The sequence below is a fragment of the Lissotriton helveticus genome, chromosome 11, assembly GCF_964261635.1.
Source record: "Lissotriton helveticus chromosome 11, aLisHel1.1, whole genome shotgun sequence".
In the NCBI taxonomy this organism is placed as follows: Eukaryota; Metazoa; Chordata; class Amphibia; order Caudata; family Salamandridae; genus Lissotriton; species Lissotriton helveticus.
The window spans coordinates 55,510,625-55,530,377 of record NC_136072.1 but is presented as its reverse complement, the minus strand read 5'-3'; the positions used below and the strand labels follow the sequence as shown (position 1 = coordinate 55,530,377).

General features: G+C 42.6%; 1 protein-coding gene across 2 annotated transcripts in view; it reads right to left on the bottom strand.

Annotated features, from left to right (window-relative positions):
- Positions 1-6,696: 6,696 nt before the first annotated feature.
- Positions 6,697-19,753, bottom strand: part of LOC144792784 (deoxyribodipyrimidine photo-lyase-like) — a 36,805-nt gene continuing 23,748 nt past the window's right edge. For both annotated transcript variants that reach the window (XM_078667981.1, XM_078667982.1), the window contains exons 7-10: positions 15,005-15,157; positions 13,915-14,036; positions 8,126-8,285; positions 6,697-7,552 (exon numbers count right to left, since the gene is read on the bottom strand). In XM_078667981.1, the coding sequence (XP_078524107.1) occupies positions 7,398-7,552; positions 8,126-8,285; positions 13,915-14,036; positions 15,005-15,157 (590 nt within the window). In that variant the 3' untranslated portion in view covers positions 6,697-7,397. The remainder of the gene's footprint in view (positions 7,553-8,125; positions 8,286-13,914; positions 14,037-15,004; positions 15,158-19,753) is intronic.

The window sequence follows — 19,753 nt, the reverse complement described above, 5'->3', positions numbered from 1 at the left end:
TGGCAGTAATTCATAAATCAGATTACGTTGTCACTAGCACCCTCATAAACTTTCCGGATTGTGAATGCCTTCCTTTTTTTTTTTTATATAAAATTCAGCACTACACATACCTTTTCGGGTATGCTCATATATCGTCCGCCAGGACCACAAGGGCAGTTTCTTCCGGATCTTGCCTCGATAGCGGCAAGTCTTGCAGTTAGCTCTGCCAACTTTACAATCTTAGGTGACCTTAACCTCCACCTAGATGATCCAAATGACTCTATAGCCAGAGAACTTTCCTCAAGCTTAATTGCCCTCGAATTACACCAACGTGTTACTGGGCCCACCCACCAAAAAGGACACCTTTTAGACCCTGTCTTTAGCAACTGTAAAAACCTTCACGTTGGAAATCCCCCCCTTTCCTTGGTCTGACCACTTCCTCATCCCACTTACCTGGACCCTGCCCCTTCACCTCCCCCCCCAAACCCCCGACAACTCAACGTTCCCGCAACTGGTCTAAGCTCCCTTTATCTGAATGGCAGGATCTCCTACAAGGCACCAAACCCATTAACACTCCCACTCTAGATAATGAGAACTATAACAATTGGATCACCAGTTCCCTAGATATAGTACTACCACTAAAAAATTCCCATCCTAAGCGGGGCAATCCTACAGCCCCGTGGTATACGAGTGATCTACGGGAGGCCAAACGTGTCTGTAAACGACTTGAGAGGAAATGGCGCCTCAGTTACCTCCCAGCAGACAAAGCGAGCTATCGAACGGCCATCAAAAACTACAAAGTAAATATCCATCTAGCTCAGGCTAAATACTTTGAACTTAAGATCGAGAAGGCAGCGTCCAAACCTAGGGAGATCTATCAGATAGCCAAATCCCTTAACTTCCTGGGGCCCCAAAGCATCACAATAACACTCAGACCCACTGTGAGGAAATAGCTGAGTTTTTCTACCAGAAGATAGAAACCATCAACTCTTCTTTTCCCCCCACCGTTACTCTGTCCGCAGACTCCGTCAACATAGGCTGCACGACGGCTCCCCCCTGTGTTCTCAATAGCTTCCCCCCCATTAGAACTTACTAAACTGGAAAAACTCATGAGCCAGGTTAAATCTGGATCACCCATCGACCCAGCTCCTCCCAGTACTCTCACTCAGATAATCCATCTGATCTCGCCTACCATACAAGACCTGCTCAACTCCTCCCTCCATACTGGTATTGTTCCACCTCCATAGAAAAGGGCAATGGTCAAAGCTTTAATAAAAAAGCCCAGTCTCGATCAATCTAACCCCGCTAACTATAGACCCATTTCCCTTCTGCCATGGCTTAGTAAACTTCTTGAGAAGCATGTTAACATCATTCTCACTGACTTCCTGGAAGTCAATAACATACTAGACCTCTCTCAGACCGGCTTCAGGCCCCGTCACGGTACGGAGACTGCACTGATTGCAGTGACGGAGGAGGCAAGGAGGATCTTGGACGATGGCGGGTCCACGGCCATCGTCCTACTCGACCTAAGTGCCGCCTTCGACACTGTCAATCATAATATCCTACTCCACCGTCTTGACAAAATAGGAGTCAGGTACAGCACTCAATTGGTTGAGGTCTTTTCTCACAGATAGATCCTTCCAAGTCTTTGAAAGGGATTTTACTCTGCCAGTAGACCCCTCAATTGTGGAGTGCCTCAGGGCTCCTCCCTGAGCCCTACCCTTTTTAATGTCTACCTACGCCCCCTAGCTGATGTCGTCCGCCCATTCGGGGTGAAGATCGTCACTTACGCGGACGACACGCAGCTAGTGGTAGCAATGGACCCCCCCTGAACTCTCATCACAGTTTACACACTTGCCTTGAAGCCGTCGCTGCTTGGATGTCTGGCTCTTGTCTTAAACTCAACGGGGACAAAACAGAGATAATGCTCCTTGGAAATAACATCGCGAAATCCATCAATCCTATCTGGCCCCTCTGTTTAGTAAGTCCCCCGCAACCCAAAGAGCAAATCAAGAGCCTAGGCATCTGGCTCGACCACACTCTAACCTTCAACTATCAAGCCACCAAGCTTGCTGCCACTTGCTTCGGGCTGATGAGACTACTACGCAAAATTCTCCCTCTCCTTCCGTTCCATTCAAGAGGGATTATGGTTCAAGGATTGATCCTCTCCCGCCTCGATTGTGGAAACGCCCTATATCTTGGAGCCCCACAATCTACACTTAACATACTCCAGGTTATTCAAAACTGTGCGGCAAGAATTCTCCTGGATATTCCTCGCCGAACTTCAGTCAGAGCCAGACTGAGGGACCTTCACTGGCTCCCGGTGAGATCCAGAATCGAATTTAAGAGCATGTGCATCGCACACCGCTCCTACTGGGGAACAAGCCCCTCTATCAACTCCCCCCTGGTGAAAGCCTACCTACCCTCTCGCTCACTCAGATCTGCGACCTCCCACCTCGCCTCAGTACCACGCATTAGGAAGGCCAGGTGTGGAGGCCGCTCGCTTTCTTACAACCTAGCTAGGATTTGGAACTCCCTTCCCCTCCATATCAGATCAGAACCTAACCTTCTCACCTTCCGTACACTGTTAAAAACTTGGCTCTTCAGCAAAATTTCAATTTAATTCTTCACCCAGCTTCTCTTATTCCAGCCTCTCCGGCTCAACTAAGTCTTTTCTACAGCGCTGGGACGCCCCTGGGTAGCCATCGCGCTTTACAAATCCTCGTTCCATTCCATTCCATCATATGTTGGGAAGATTGGTGCCATTATTGCATATAAAACTGGTGTCTCATTAATAAGCCCAAGAAAGCCGATTCCATGCCAAATTCATAAGAAAAACAATAGCTAAGCAAATTCCACTAAATGCATGTAAATGTTTCATATCCTGAAAATCTGGTATGGCTCCAATCATCCTCAAAATAGGTTAGACGCCCATGGTCTAACAGGTGTTCCAAACTACTGAGCAGCGGGTGGCACGTTTTAATAAATAAAAATGTGCAGAATTAATATTATCCATTAATTATCAGCTTTTGTGGGCTTTAATACATTATTCGCAATTCTCTCCTGGGCCTTCTGAATTTACCTGGGGTGAGATTTTGTTGAACTCCTGAATTAGACACTGGAGCTTTTACTTCATAAAGCCTGACATACACCCTTTGTTATTCTATACTTCATGTTATATGAACATTGAGGCAGGATAATGAATAAAGTGGCAACAACCCCATTTTTACACAAAATGTACATGTTTTTATTTCAAACCCGTAACAAAACAGCCTGACAGAATATATTGCATGTAAACATATTGGTAAAAAAAATATGGAAAAAGTAGAAAACGTTTGTAACAGATATCCAGAAACAAATGTCAATGGAGTCGAACCATACAAGTCATCAATGTAAGGTCGACTTAATTGTTATCTTTTTACAGTATCTTCATGGAAAAAACATGTTTGCTTCTGTCCCCTAATCCTGGTAGTAGCCTTTTATAGTCAACATAACATTTTAGGATGCTTCTTTTGTTTGAGGTATTGTCCCAGAAGAACAACTATGGTTTGTTAAGATGGAAGGGCAGGAAAACCACCTTCAAATCTGCCATGTTGATACTGAGAGGGAGTCACCTAGGAACCAAAAAACATTTACTGAGGAGGACCTATGGCTTTCCAATGAACAATTAGCTTGTGACATTTTTCGAGTCAACAGGGAAACCTACTGGAATGTTGGCCCTGCTGAGCCCTTTAGAACCGCTTGTGAGATGGAATCAAAGGCAGTGGGGCACACCTGTAGCCACCCAGTCCACTAACAGGTCAGAGGAAGCACCGAGACACTGGAAGACATTAGACCTAGCAACATAGAATCGCCATGAGGTTAATGTGGTACTGGGCGCAGGCCAACCCAACACGGGTGTCCAGCACTGCTAAAATGAAGGAGGACCTTTCTGACTGTCAGCCGACACCTAGATTTATAACAACCGCATACCGATCGACCAAAGGATGCAGCGATCTAAGGGAAAAGGAGAATTGTGCAGTCCATGTCGGTCAACCTGTGTTTTTGTCTACCTTAATGCCTGGTCCTGCTGATGCACCACCAGAAACTCTACTGGAAAGAATAGTAAAGCACGTGGATGCTGCACACGATCACCCTATGAGCCATTTGTCCGGGTAGACTGACGCCACAAGGGTGCGTTGGCATCTGGACCATTGACTTTAGGCAGTAGGAGCTCCTCAGAGTGCACTGTGGCATTAGGCATGTGATGCACCCAAAGCTACCCCATGCATTGCTACTCTTACTAGAAACACTTGCCCAATACACCATTTCCAAGTGGGAGTAGATCATTTGCAGTAAGCTGCTGCTTCTGAGAATATCAAGGTGAAATCCAGGAAACGTTGGAGGGTCTTTTCAGACTTGTAGCTACAATTTCAATCGGCTTAAGGCCATGGGTGAAGCAGGCTTAAACATTTCCAGTCAAAGAGGCTTACGGAGTCCAGGGATGTTCAGCCATAAGGCAGAAAGATGCTGGTCAGCTTTGGAAAAGAGACCATGGAAAGTATAGCAGGGTATAAATCCAGTGATCAAAGACATTAGAAGTTAATGATAAAGATACAGAACCCATTAACATGTAAGCAGAAAATCTTTGTGGATAAGACCTGCTCATCATTTAACAGAGAAGATTAGGTCTGTGTTGGAAAAAACAAAAGGGCACGCCAGGATTCAGAAATCGTTCTAAACATGGTGCTCAAGAGGTTACCGCTTGGAGTGGAAGCTTTGTTTGGTGACTTGCGATGTGTCTAGGGACATCGCTCGAGTCTAAAGGAAGAGGGGACACACCTGTATCAGAGATGGACAACGCTGGACTACACAGAGGGAACCACACACACACTAACATTTACTAATTTCCACATCAACTTAAAAATAAATACATGACAAAGAGATTTTCCTACTAGTAGGGACCAAACAATCTCGGGAATCAGTGCTATTAAAATTAGATCTATGCTCAGGACCTCTATTGAACTATTCAACATTTTTTCCGGTGTAAAACTCCAATTGTTATTGCAGCTGGCATGAAGAGATATTCTTGTTCGCAGAAAGATATTTTAGTTAATGACTTGGGCTGGTAAAGCTCAGTGAATGAAAACATGCAAAGTTTCCAGTCTCTTAACCTTTTCCGTGCTGATGACGGAACCGCTCCGTCATCAGCCGCGGTGGCGCTGTGCTGATGACGTAGCGGTTCCGTCATGGTACGCCCGACGCGCCTGCGCGGTGCGTTCTATTAAGCGCGCGGGGCCATGACGGAACCGCTCCGTCATGAGCACAGCTCAACCGAGGATGGTGACTGAGCGGTTCCGTCACCAGCATGGGCGCGCCGCGCGGCCCCCCCCCCGCCCCCTTAGCGCTGCGGCGGAATAGCCGCCGCAGCGAAGGTGTTAACAGCAAAGTGCTACGCACCAGTTACAATGTCTAAAAAAAACTGTGCATCGACACACAGGATCATATTTATAGCAAAGTGACGCAGCTCAGCAAGACACGTTGCTGTGATGCATCACAGGGAAATACCAGGAATGCATCACATTTATCCCAATACAGCCCATTCCTTTCCTTTTCCAAGATCTGGCACAGAATGGGCTGCCTAGCACCAACACAGGCACCCTTGCACCTTATAATATCCTAAGTGTTTGATTAACTCACTTGACTGTGCTCTCAGGGTCCGATGAACATTTAGAAATGTGTTGTACGTCCCCTTGTTTTGTTTCTGCTGGACACCTGTGGTTCACTATCCCACAGCCAATCTGTAGCAACATATCATTTGCAAATGTTCAACAGGAATTAACACCAAGGGTGGATAGAAGCATGCTCTCGTGAGATGTAAAGCGAAAGTAATCAAATCCTAAAAATGCAGAAAGTGCAGCCCTGCAAATTCACCACCAACCAAGCTTGAGTTCCAAGTAGGTATCCCTCCACATATACACAGACGAAGGAAGACAGGACACCTCATGGAAAATGCCTATGCGCCCCCCCCCCCCTGTGTAAAAAAAGTATATGTGGTATGAAAAACCACAATATGGTTTCAGACAATTTAGAAAATATTTATACTGCATACTGATTCTTTGTCTTCTATTAGTGTCTTCTGGCTGGTCATTAACTAGGAACAAATGAATACATTTAGCAAAAGAGTTAAATTCTCATTGCAAATACTTGAATAATTTACAGGCAAAAATGCTTTGATGTTGCTGCAGATATATGTGCAAACCCTCGTCTCCCCCACATAGTAGTGGTGTTCATATGCAGTGTTTTTAAATTCTTAAACAAGCTGCATTTTGTATTTGCAATGTGAATGAAAAGAACATAGTCAAGGGGAAAAAAGGGGCATTCACAGAACTGAGGAATTGGTAAATTTCATTTCGGCGCATTAAAGGCAGGGAGGTGTGCTTGAGGCACTTGTTGGCTATCGTTCATGCATTTGCACTCTGGAGTCCAAGGGAGCCAATTCCTTTTAAGGCTTGCATTAAATGAGCAGAGAGCAAAGTTGGCGTATCTGACTTCACTAAAGCGAATGGTCTGAAATTCAATTATTTACTGATGTGCTGGTCTAAATATCTGCAACTTCTTATTCAACATTAAAAATCAGAAAACGACATAAAGCGGGACTCGGGTTGTGGATAATACGTGAAGGAGTTCATTAAAAAAATAACCAAATATCTCATTCCTGATGTAAACAGGTACAGCTTTTTTTTTTTTAAATCCTTTGAATGTTATGCCATAGTTACTTATGAAACCTTTGCTTACCTAGAATATGGTAATTCCTGCCTGTGCAAACATTAGTGGTGGATCAGGATAGATTGCTAGGGCAGCAGTGATTTTTTGGTAAGCAGAACTTTTATTTTTCTGCTGCAGGTATTTGCAATGTATAGGGAGAAAACCACCTGGAAACCAGCTTATCTGATGGGGTGGCAGTAACTGTTGTGATTATCAATGTTGCTAGACAAAACAGCTGCAATCCCTGCTAACTGGAGCAAATAAGTTTATAAACGCTGGTAAGGGTCTCTGATAAACCCTATTCCAGTTTTAAAAGTTTAGAAATCTCAACAACACGTGTTGAAGCAACATGAATACATTTAGGGCTAAACAAGTGTTTAAAGTAGAATATTGACGCATCCCCTGCAATTCTAGACATCCAAAAAGGTACAAACCCCCACACAATATAAAAATAAGTTTGTATATAACCGATAAAAAAAGAATTCTATAGGGAGTCCACCTTGCAGGTTACAGAAATGTAGCTGATTCTCTGTGCTGCTCCCCAGCTGCCTTCTATCAATTTTCAAGAGGGGACATTGTTTGAAGAATTGAGCAAAAGAGCAACATTCGAACAACTCCTCATCCACACTTCCTGGCGCGGTACGGGAGGTATGAGGGAATCAACCAGTAGACTATTTTGCAAATTTCTTGGGGTGGTACTGGCGCTCAAACTGTGCCACATCAAACTTCCGCTTACAGCCATTGTAGTTCATGAAACGGATTTTGCCAAAAACTTCACGTTCCGCCCAACCTTGGTCATGGATTCCACAAATCGACCACATGCACCCTGTTGTGAAAAAACAGAAGCAAACGAGTGACTATGCTGGATTACGTTCCAGGCTTAAGCTGGACTGCCAAGGCGGCATGAATTCAAGTCACAATTATATGACTCACAAATGCAGGCAGCAAAACACTATTTTTCAGACAAAATTTCATTCTATACATGCAAACTTTGTATGAAGCAAGAATTGACACCCTACTGGAATCCTGTATAATGTTTTAACCAGTAAAATTAAAAAATGCATAACAAATTGAGTATACAATATGCGTGACAGCCCACAGCTAATTAAAAATGTGCAGGTTACGTCACTTTAAAATAACATTCTTGATATGAACCTTATCAGGCCGTGGTACCCTCCCAAAAACAAGAACCAGATGTTTTTTTTACCCACCGATCAATGTGTACAGTTATCTTTTCAACAAAGAATTCAATAAAATAAAGACAGGACTGAGATATACAGAACCAATAATGTTTCCAAAATGGATATTTCCATTGTGTAGGTAGCTGTTTTTCTATTGTTAGCGTTAAAACACGGAACCAAAAATCACCATCCAGGTAAAAGCAAACAATTTCACTGACCTACATATCCATTGGGGTCCCGCCCGTCAAGCTCAAACCGGTCATTGAGGTAGATGGAGAACTGGAGAGCTTCTTCGGGAGACTTGGTCCATTCTAGGATCTTCTTGGCCCAGTACATTCTCAGGAATCCGTGCATCTTCCCCTCGTGCACCATCTGGAGCTGCATTGAGGACAAGCAAAAAGAAATTCATGAGACACATCTGATGTAGGATCCATCATAGGAGGCAAGCATTCAGTAGCTATTTTTTTTTTTTTTTTTACTTTAAGGATGCTTATACATAATTAGGAGACCTCTCGTCAGTGGTCCGGGAGAGGCTAAGTTAATCATGCGATTTTGCCTTATCCATAATCTCTCATTTAAGTGACATTGGTCATGGAGTGTCAATAATATTCATATAATGGTTTCAATATTTCGCTAAGTCTGTAGGTATTTCAAAGCCTGTAAGAAATGAGAATCTGAGTGGGTAAAAGAAAGTGTTAGAGTAGAGGTCATTAGATAGATGTCTAAAGACACTCATACCTGGATTCAACATAGAGTTTCAGTGGTGCAACCAAGACCATTTGCATGGAAACAGCAGCAGGACCTGAGCTATATCTATCTGTACTGGAACCTGGTAGACTTAGATACTGCCTTAAATCCTTTGACATAAAAAAAAGATTCTCATAATAGACACTTTTCCAGCCCCAGGCCTTAAAAGGGGTCATCTGGGGAATGGTGCCACAATGTATTTCAAAACCTAAGCTGACATCATCAAACAAAAATCTAGAACGCCAACTCATGATTGTTAGCGATGCAGGAATAGATTTAAAAAAAAATGTTTCTCTCTCTACCCTGGATGGGCACTTTAAAATTCTGTATGGAAAGATAGATGAAATGTCCCTCGCTTCCAAAATGGATGCCGACCAGGATATAGAAAAGTTTCACTACTCATTAGCCGTCACCGATGGTCTCCCAAGCATTTATAGCGCGTCCCCCAAGCATTTATAGCGCCTGCATTTGCGGTTCTACCAAGAGGCTGGCATGTTCACTTGAAGAAGGCTCCCCTTTCTTGAGATGTGGTACAGTGGGATCAATTCCTATGCCTGTGGGCCATAAAGCACCTTTGTGGCCCCATTTCTCACAGATGACAAATGGGTGGTAACAACTGGCAAGCGATGCTGAGCACATTTCCATTTTTTCCGAAGATAACTCGCAGAGAATGAGGAGTTGTCCCTGTTTTTCTTCTGTAATTCATGTTATGGCATTCAGTATCCACAATGGCCAAACACAAGTGCATAGCATGTCCCAAGAGATAATAAGGGAGTTTTCTGTATGTAGGGGACGGCTGTTTCATTGTCCCTTATGGTTGGTTGAGGATCAGAAGCCAGGCAGCGCCATTTAAAACGTGAGGCAAAGCTGATTTTTGCATCAGAGGAAGCACTGGTAGGAGAACTGCTGCGGTCTTGACAGGACGCAGACCCATCTAGACAAGGATATCTTCAGGGTGGCGAGAAGAAAATATTCCAACCAGGCAGTCTCCCCTTGTGTGATTCCTCCTGGGAGCCCTTTCCTCAAACCATGAGGAGTTTGCCCCTAGAGCTCATTTTCTAAATTATCTTTGAAGGATGTAGCATCCTTGTAAAATCAGAAGCTAGGTGAGTGGCAGTCGCACACATATTTATGTGGGCGTGAGAGCCCAGGTATTGTTTAGGTTCCGATGTAAACCTGTACCATTGACACGCCCAAAGACTGTCAGTAGACCAATATGCCATAATGAGTCTGGGACTGGCCCAGTTATGGAATTTTGTTCTCACTCTCTCATTGAACATGAACATAAACATAAACATAATTCCAAAAGGAGGGTTATTTGAGATCACCTTGTCACTTCTGCCTGATGTTGAATGGGGTTCAAATAACTCAGCCTTAAGAGCACCGCAGGATATTAATTAATTTAAAAAATATATATTCCAGGTTATGCAATAATCTCCAAGAGACCGAATGTAAATGAAAGCAAAGTTGAGTGGATGCCTGCTAGACAGGTTCAAACACCTCTGATCAGGCTATGGTTCATCTACTGCCACAGGCTCTGTGTACTTGCAGACGGCATGTCCCGCCCGGATTGGCTTGTGAATGTCTGAAGCACATTCAGATCCTAGTAGCACTACTGATATGTTTGTTCTTCAGAACATGACACATATTCACAACCTTAAGTTGTTGACTGGAAATCCTGTGAGGTGCAAGACCGCTTCAGGACATCTGTAGTGAAAGGTGCTTTTAACTCTGTTCCACCCATGCCTTATTCTGAAGGGAGGAATGCACTGTATGTCTGCCCAATTAGCAGGAAGTGTAATATATACTTAGAGAATACCTTTCAATGTCAGACATGTTTAAGATACAAAATAAATTAGTATAGAGTTTAAACAAATGGGGACTTGGGCTCTTGTTAAACCCTATGAAGAATCATGCAGCTACATTCAAGTTTGAGGTAAAAAGAATAGATTGTATTTCCCATTCATTTGCTAGTATATTCATAAACTACAAAATAAATAGATGGACATATACCTAACTATTGTGTTGAAATGTATCAATTTATAATTATTCAGCACGCTACACCCCTTAGGAGAATGATAGCTGGGAACTAACTCAGACATCATTCGCTCGAGGTGAAGGTAGCGAAGCAATACGAAGAGTATTCTAAAAGTTGCATGCATTTACTTCCTTGACTTTGATCGGTGGTGCAGGTCTACACAACACTCTTGAGTCAGTGACTTTCAATCCCACAGCAACTGCACCCTTTTTGGAAATAGATATATCTGTGATGCCACCCAGGTAACAAAGCTAGGCTAACTTCTTGGACTTGTAGCTCACAGATAAAGGGGCCTTGGAACATATTCTTAAACATCATTATAATTGGGGCTGTAAGTTCCTAGCCCTAAATTTTTGAGACGCTCAGTGCAGTTAGAAAAGGTTGCTGCTGTTGCAGGGTGAGATGCAGGCAAAACAGATGACAGAGGCTGTAAAGAAGACATTTCACATTGACTTGCAAACCTATCTGTAGTTAGTGCTGATGGGCTGATTTAGTTAAATGGGATCTTGCTTAGGTCAATCCAATGGCAGGAAGTCAATTGCAGCTTAGTTACTCTCTCCCTTTTGGTTTCTGTAAATGGAATATATTTGTAGACACTGAAGCAAATCCTGAACAAAAACATATTTGGGGTGGAAAAGGTAATAGCAGGAAAGGACTGCAACTTTGTAAGTGCAACCAGATAAGAATGAGCGTTGCCATATCAAAGAAAAGGCTTGGACTAGAGTCTGAGTTTATAGGCGCTTTATGAGGATCTCAGGAGCTACGGAAACGACAAAGATTGTCCCTCTACTACATCCAGGTATTGAAGCAGGTGCTCTCTTCTATCAAGGAATGCAGCATCTGTGTAGTTTCCAGGTTTTAAGTGCAATGGGCTGTGAACAATATGCTTCTTCATCTAGAGTTCTAAGTTTTAGAACAACTTTTGTTATTAGTTTAGAGAGGACCTTCAGGTTTAGGGGCAAAAGCTATCTACCAAGTGAGGTTTTTCGACAGACTCCTTATTATACGTGGGTTGTTCATATAAGTTGTTTTTTCTAAACAAAGGGTTAATAGGTGAAATAAAATGAAGTCATAGGTAAATCATTTATTTACGTTATTTAATCAGATTATATTTATATCCTATTTATGAAAGGACAGTTTTAGAAGATAACAGAACAGGAACCTTACATGCTCCCTTGAGCCGCAAAAAAAGTGAGAAGTCCCAAACAAATGCAGTGGTTACATGCAATATTTCTGCAACAGCCGTGGCTATCAGGAATCGCCTATGAATTGAAAAAGACGTGATAGATGAGTAAGTATTTCAGGGCTCCTGTCCCATCCGGAGAGCAGCAAACTCAATGTCTCCTCTGGACTACAATACTAAAGAGAATAATAACTACTAGCTTTTTAACAATGTTATGTTATTGACATTTATAGCGTGCACAGATACTCAAGAGAGTCCCAGCGCGACACCTAAATGGGAGCTGGAAATCGATGGATAATTAAATAAAAAGCAGAGTTTTCAGCAGTTTCCTGAAGAGCTTTGGGAACTGGATGCCACGAAGGTCCAGGGAGAGTGAATTCCAGGCCACCGCTGCCTTGTAAGCCAGAGAGCTACCACCCATTCTCGTAAGGCAGCTCCGGGGAATAACTGCCAGAAGCTGCGGAGCGCAACAGTCTCGTGGCACATAAAACTTGAAACGTTTCCTAAGGTATACAGGGCCAAAACCGTACAGGGCTGAATGAGCCAGGGTGAGGGCTTTAAATGTAACTCTTTCAACAAAGGGAATGGCTTGAAACTAGTGATACCCAAAAGCAATAATAACGTTAAGCTTTACTTAACCTCTAATCGTCACTTGATGGCTTGTTTTTGTTTCAGCATCACATGTGTGTAATCTGCCACGCCATCTTGCAATGGGATTAGAACACTGCACCTGTTTGTTTCAAAAGCTTGTTTAGAGCAGTGGTTCTCAACCTTTTGGATTTCTCTGGACCCCCAATGAATGATTACTGGACACCAGGAACCTCGACCTAAGCTAGTTCTATGATCTGAACCTCTTAAAAAAAAAAAAACAAGTATAGAAACGAGTACACATTAACAAATACACACAATATTTTGTTTAATACACAAAGAAAAGATATACAAAAATCGAAACTTTAATGTTAAGGTTGGGGATGTTTCAAAATTTTGATTTATTTCTAAAAAGAAAAAGCAATAAGATACTCTAGCATGATGCTTGGTCTTCCTTGCTCCTAATGTATGCTTTTTGTCAGTCGTTATTAGTGAGGTCATTGAGGTCCTCGATTGTCCACTCCACTATTCGCTTTACTTGAGCTGCACCCACAAATCAAGCTGTGGATACCAACTTAATTTTTAGCTTCCAATTTCAAATTCCTTCACACTTACAGAATGTTTTAAAATGTCAATTTCACTTTTTTTATATACATGTCATTTATTAGTTTGCTAATATTAAATTTTTTTAACAACTGGGGACCCCGTGAGCGGGTGTTAAGAAAAACTGGCTTAGAGTATTGTGCGTAGATGGTCTCGAGGAACTACACTAGTTGAGCCTGAAACATCCCTCGACACACATGCACCTGGGTTAGGACTGCACCGCCATTACATTTTTCTATCCTATGGTGGACTTGTGTATGTTCAATCTTCTTATGCGCTGCACAGAGACAGAGTGCAGAAAATCTAATGCTTGAAAAAAACTATATACCCTTGCCCTGTTGAATATCTGCTGTAGAGGGCACTTTTATCCAATACATTTTTTTTTTCAGGAGGAGATGAGATTTGCTTGGTTTATAAACCAAGTGTCTTCCAATTTAGAGAGTTCGCCATCTTGAGTAGGGGGTGCGTACTGACATATATAGTACGACGTACCATAATGTCAAGACAGAGGCGAAGGCGAAAGATGAGCAAAGCTGTAAAGAGGAACGGAGTGTGGGGCCTCCCAGTGCACCTCCAAAATTACATAAAATCCACATGCAGTTCAAATGTGCACAATCGTAACACGGAATCTAGAACTAAGATGGTGGAGAAAATTTTTCTGAAAGTGCACCCTACACAAGAACTCTTGTGAATCTGAGAGACCGTGCAAGATGTTCAAGGCTAAAAGAAATAACAAAAAACATGAAACCAACTGGACAATAATGTCCTAATGGAATTGAGGTACTCATGACAGACGTTAGGTTGGAGAGATGGGGTGCGGGGTGACAACTCGATGCACAGTGTGGTACCTGAGCGGCGTTCCAGAGAGGGTCGTGTGTCTTCCCCGCCTCAAACTGTTCCAGTGTGTAGATGTGAGTCCTCTTGTCCTTTGCATGGTCCTTTAGGGTGTTTCTGGCCCAGTCATAAGCACCTTGAAGGCAACAGAGAAAATGAATCCTCTGCAAGAATCTGGCTAGAGGCCATGCAGAATGTCAATAAATTGGTCTTCAAATCGATAGAGATTTTTCATTTTAAAAAGCGTACACCAACTTTCTGGTCATTAAAAATAAATAAATGGATTTAAAAAAAAATGAAAAAACTACCTCTAAGGGCATACACCTAACTCTGTGCAGCACATTTTATACAAGCAGTGAACATTGAAATGCAAATAATATCCACCTATTAGACTTCAATGACTGGGTTGATGAACTATCTTATGAAAGCGTGTTCGCCACTGCTTTTAAAGTGTATGGGAGATCATGCGACATTCCGTCAACTAGAAACACAGCTGTCAAACTAGGCACTTTAAGACACGTATTTATTTTATTCTATCTATTTTCTACCTGGATTTCATTTTACAAACAGTTAAAAGATATTATGCAACAATGAAAATGACAAACTCTCTCTATATTTTTGTTATTTTTAAAGCTTCTGTTGTCATGAACATAAAAGCTAATAAAACGATATAGGTTTAGCAATTATAGTATATGAAAAATACAATAAAATTTAAAAAATGCGCGAATCTGGGCAGAGCAGGAGACTGAAAATAACTGGTATAAGCATACAGCGCAAAGAAATAAATATGTTACTCAAATCTTTTCTACTTGTACCACCATTTCCCGAACACAGACAAGTGAGTCCAGCAGGGACTGGTGCTTGGAATTCTCTAGGTGCACACATGAAGGCATTAAGACTACAGTACCCAGTAGGGACTGGTGCTTGGGATTCTGTCCACACGTGCACACATGAAGGCACTGAGACTACACAACTTTACTGAGAGGATATAGCTTTAGTGACTGCACCGAGACCTAATGCTAACATGTCCCAAAAAAACATTAATACCCTCATTGGAGTGTCTGACTCACTGTCAGGCCTGCAATTTTCTAAGTGCCCGATTACCTTCCAACTTGTCGTAGTTCTTCTGGTAAAAACAGAAGTTGTCTGCCAGTTCCCTTCTCACCATGGACTCCTCAATAAAACCTTCCACGGACTCCTTGAATTTGCTGCGGTACTTACGGACTTCTAAGATGGCGCGCTGCACAGAAACCTGGCCTGGGAAAGAAATATTTGTTAAAAGAAAGGAAATAAACATTTGGAAAACTATTTCTTTAGAAAACAGATCTTATCCCAACAAATGCACTGAAATAAGTTCTCTGGACAGAAAGCTGACAGACACCAAAATTAGCGCAATAGATTATTGTTCTTTACCCAGTCACTACACAAGCTCCAGCTTCAACCTCATTTAATATTGTTTCCTTTTTCAACACCAGGACTTACCCAATTAATTTACTATTTGTGTGGCACAACAACATGCTGGGAGGAGGCTTCATATATTACCTATGATTTTTGTGAACAAAGATTTCCTAATATTTCGGCTAATTAAGTAAGGAAGTTTCTATTTCCAGGACTATTTGTCTGCTTCTAAAAAAGGAACTTCTTGTACAGTATGCTTTCCTTTTAGAAATGGCACCGAATCTTTAAAATCCACTGGGCCACTTCTATTCGTCTCAATGCATTCAATTCTTGAGCCTCACTGTACTGGTGGCTTGAGGCAAAGGTTCTTAACCTGTTTTCCAGGGACCCTTTGGGGTCTGGGAAGCCAACTCCGGGGCTCAGCAAGTACTTAAAAAACGTAATAATTTAAAAAGATTAATAAAAGTGTATACAAATGAAGATGCCAAATGTAGAATTAAAATGTTTTGTAAACGTGAAGGAATTTGAAATGGGTAGCTTAAAATTAAATTAGTATCTTCAGATTGATTCATGAGAGCAATGAAAGTGCAACAAACAGAAAATAGCATGGACAACGAGCGGCCTCATTAGGATTAAGAAAAGCTCCAACCTTTCCATCAAAATTAAAATTTAGATTTTTAAAAATAATGCTTAGGCGGGATCCCTGGCTTCTAGTAATGACTCCGTGTGGGTCCCTGGATTCCAATAATCATTAAGTTAGTGTCTCCGGGTTCCAGTAATGTCGAAGGGAGAGTCCACCGAAGTCAAAAGGTTAAGAACCACTGGTTTAAGGCACCCCAAATTATATCCTTCCGCCTCCAATTTTCTTCCCATTTTTCTATAGGTGCTTAACAGGAATGGACACAATTTGTCACACGTGGCGGGATCTGTGCAGTGTAGAGCAGTATCAATTGTTTTCTCTGCAAGGGGAGCAGGTGGTAAAAGGATGTGGAATTTGGGGTTCATTCACCGTTGTTCTCCAGTCATTTGATCTTTTTAATCGAGGAGAGGGCAATGACAGAAGAACGGTTTATAACATAACGTGTATTTGTAAAGCGCACGTTCACCCAGAGGTCTCTTGGCGCTGAATAACAGATGTTCCTTGTTACCCAACTCAACGGCACTCATTTTATCGACCTCGGATGGATGTAAGGCTGAGTGGACCTGCCGGGATTTTAACCTGTGACCATGAGGTCGAACACAGGCCCCTGCAATGGACGCATTAGTCCACTGAGCCACCAGACCCGGATAAGAAAACAAGGATTCTCATCTCTGGGCAAAACGCTATTTTGAATAACATCGAAGTCACTTCTGCAACTAACTCGCACCCATCTTCTCCCTACAAGCTCCACTGCACACAGTTAAGCTGCAGTGTAGTTGGATATTTTCACATTTGGTTTTGTTCTGTTAATGCTGAAGTCTCTCTAGCTCGAATGTAAATGGAAACTTGATGCCATGTCTTCCGCTTCTTCAATGACATCTATTCACATAGTTTGGCACTGTAAATGTATCTTGTTTTGTTCAAACATCTCTGGATGATATAAGCATAGAGGGCGCTGCATAGTTATTCATGTAGTGGGTTAGTGCTCAAGTGTTACGGTAATGTGATGTTTATTTGGCTTCTGCTCTGATTTGCTGCACAAATGGTACATTCACTCACACCAGGATGATTTTGCAGAGATTCTTATTTTCTGTGCAAGAATTATGTATTAAGGCCCTAGATTTAGGGGTTGAGCCAGAGGACTTCTTGATAGACTACAGATGCGGTCATTTCTTTTCTGATTTTGCTGCCCACTGAAACTTAGAATGGTTTCTGATTTTTACACACTCTGTATAGCTCTGCCCTTGGGATCCTTTGTGGTAATGCTTGTGTAACGCTTATTTAAAAAAAAATTGTAATAAAACACTTGAACTTTTCAGATATTTTTGTGGGCCCAAATGAACTCTATTTTGATGTTTTGGGAGGTGCCTTTATGCAGGGACTGTTGCCTCATGATTTTAAGGTTGTGAGGAAATGTGTATTATTTTGTGTGTGGTTAATCGCCCTGAACGTGTAATAAACTGACAAATCCATCTTAGGTCCAGTCGGGCTCATTTGTAAAACCTTCGCTTAACCTTTGGTATCTGTGGCTTCAGGCAGTCAGGTTTGAAAAAAGGCAAACGTGTAAAGTTTTTAAAAGTACCAAAACAAGGAATAAGAAAGTACCATGAAACAGAGGAAATCCAATACTAATTTATAGAAATGGGTCTTATTTTTATGCTTTTTAAGACAGTAAAACAAAAAAGAAACCACACACAATCCAACAGAGGGTTCCGGTGATATAAATAATTCAGAATATTGTAAACAACAGCTTTTCACTCAAAATGCAAACAAGCACTGGTAACTATCGCTGTTAGTGGGAACTTTTTAAAGTTTTGAAAAGCTTTTGTAAAGTTGTGATCTACTACTCCAGCCCACTTTGAATGACCAACTACGGCAGAGAACAAGTCACAGGGGCCAGTAAGAATCAGCAGGACAGTTACTTTTCAGTAAAAGCAGTTCCTAGTCCAGTTCCAGGCTATAGGGCAAACCCCTATAGACTTCAATGGAGTGGTCCTGATGCAAGGGATACAGGATGGTGAAGATGATGCGGATGCTGATCCGGTTGATAGGGGGTCTCTTGGGGCCACTCCTCAGTCCACAAACACAGTGGGGAGACTTTGCCCACAGGGATCGATGTTCCTCGAAATCGAGGTGAAGTCCAGATAAAAAACAGCTGCCACTGGTCTACGGTCATAGTGAAACCAGCGGTTCCCTAACACTGAGGCCAGTGTTTGTCTTGGGGGACCAACCTGTACTCGGACAACACTCCCGGGTCCAGCAAACTCGGGTTCAGCATTTGGGCGCAGGGTCTCTGTCTCCCAGGCTGCACTTCAGCGGTCAGTGGCGATCAAATGATTGTGGCTACAACTTACTAAGGAGGCTTCTTCAACTTTTGTGGACCTGAAGCTGTGACAGGAAGCTGGGTCGGGTGGCTTAGTGGTCTAATGCATCCACCACAATGGCCTGAGTTCGACCTCATGGTCACAGGTTCAAATCCCGGTGGGTCCAATCAGCATCTCATCCTTTCGGAGGTCGATAAAATGAGTACCATTGAGTTGGGTAACAATAAACATCTATTATTCAGCGCCAAGATGCCCCATTAGGGGTGAACCTGCGCTTTATAAATACACATGTAATGTTATATGTAAGTAAGCCAACTGATGCTTTGAGTACCCCTCTTCTGTCCAGCGCTCAGGAACAACTTTCCTCGAGCCAGGCACCACAGCCACATACCTCTCTTTGCTAGTCCAAGGATCAGCAGGTGCAGCCCAATCTATGGTTCTGCCTCTCTTAGCAGGGCAGTCCACCTTTGGTCCTCTCTCCAGTGCAGACTTGCTCTGAGATCTGGCTTCCAGGGGTGCCACTTTTATGCCCAAAACGTGCATTCTGGGCATGCAGTGACTACGAGGCAATGGGCTACCAGCTCCCTTCTCATCGGATGACAACTTCCTGCAAAGTGTGGCATCAAGCTATCCCTGGAAACAATATTCTTGCCACTTCAAAGATGGAAGAACCCTTCTCTTGGTGTGTTGAGATAGCCACACTTCTGGGTGGCTACCTAACTGAGGGCTAACTGGTTTAGCAACTATTTCTCCCTTTCTGTCCCAAACGCCAACCTGTCTACCAGAACAAAAGAGCAGCCCCTCTCGCATTTGTCAACTATTTGCCCTTCGAAGGCAGTTTCCTCTTTGAAACTCTCTTTTAGATTCATACTCTTTTGGGCTTTTTGCCAGAAGAGGTAACGCATTTTCCAACTGTAGGCTCCGATTGTGTCCTTTCCTGAATGTCGTTCACACCTCTCACCAGGAGGGCGGAAGGCAGTTTCATGCCTGAGAATGTAAATGGCCACTGGAAAACAGTGGCAACATTCTAAAGAGGAGCAGCAACTTTCTAAAATAGCTTTTTACTCAAAAGGTACATAACATTCAACTTGCGCTTCAAGTCAGGTTTAATGTAACGATTCCTCTGATACCTTGAAGTACAACTGTAGTAGTCCCATTCAGCCGTTAGTACAGCTGAGTTCTGTGTACTTGTCAATCGGGATACTAGCTTTGCTCCAGTAAAAACGAAAATTTGGTGTTTTACTGTTAGAATATATAAAAACACATGCCCTACTGTTTAACATAGAACACCCTGCCTTAGAGCTCGACAGGCCTAACTTAGCACCGATATATACGTGTTTTCCTTTGTCACACTTGTAGTGACACAATAAGTGATGCAGCCTACGATGGACACATTACCTTGCACGCTCTGGGTATCCCTGGTACCATATACCAGGAAACAAGGAGGAAGAGCTCATCGAGCACAGGTTTTTCACTCATCACAGGCTCTTC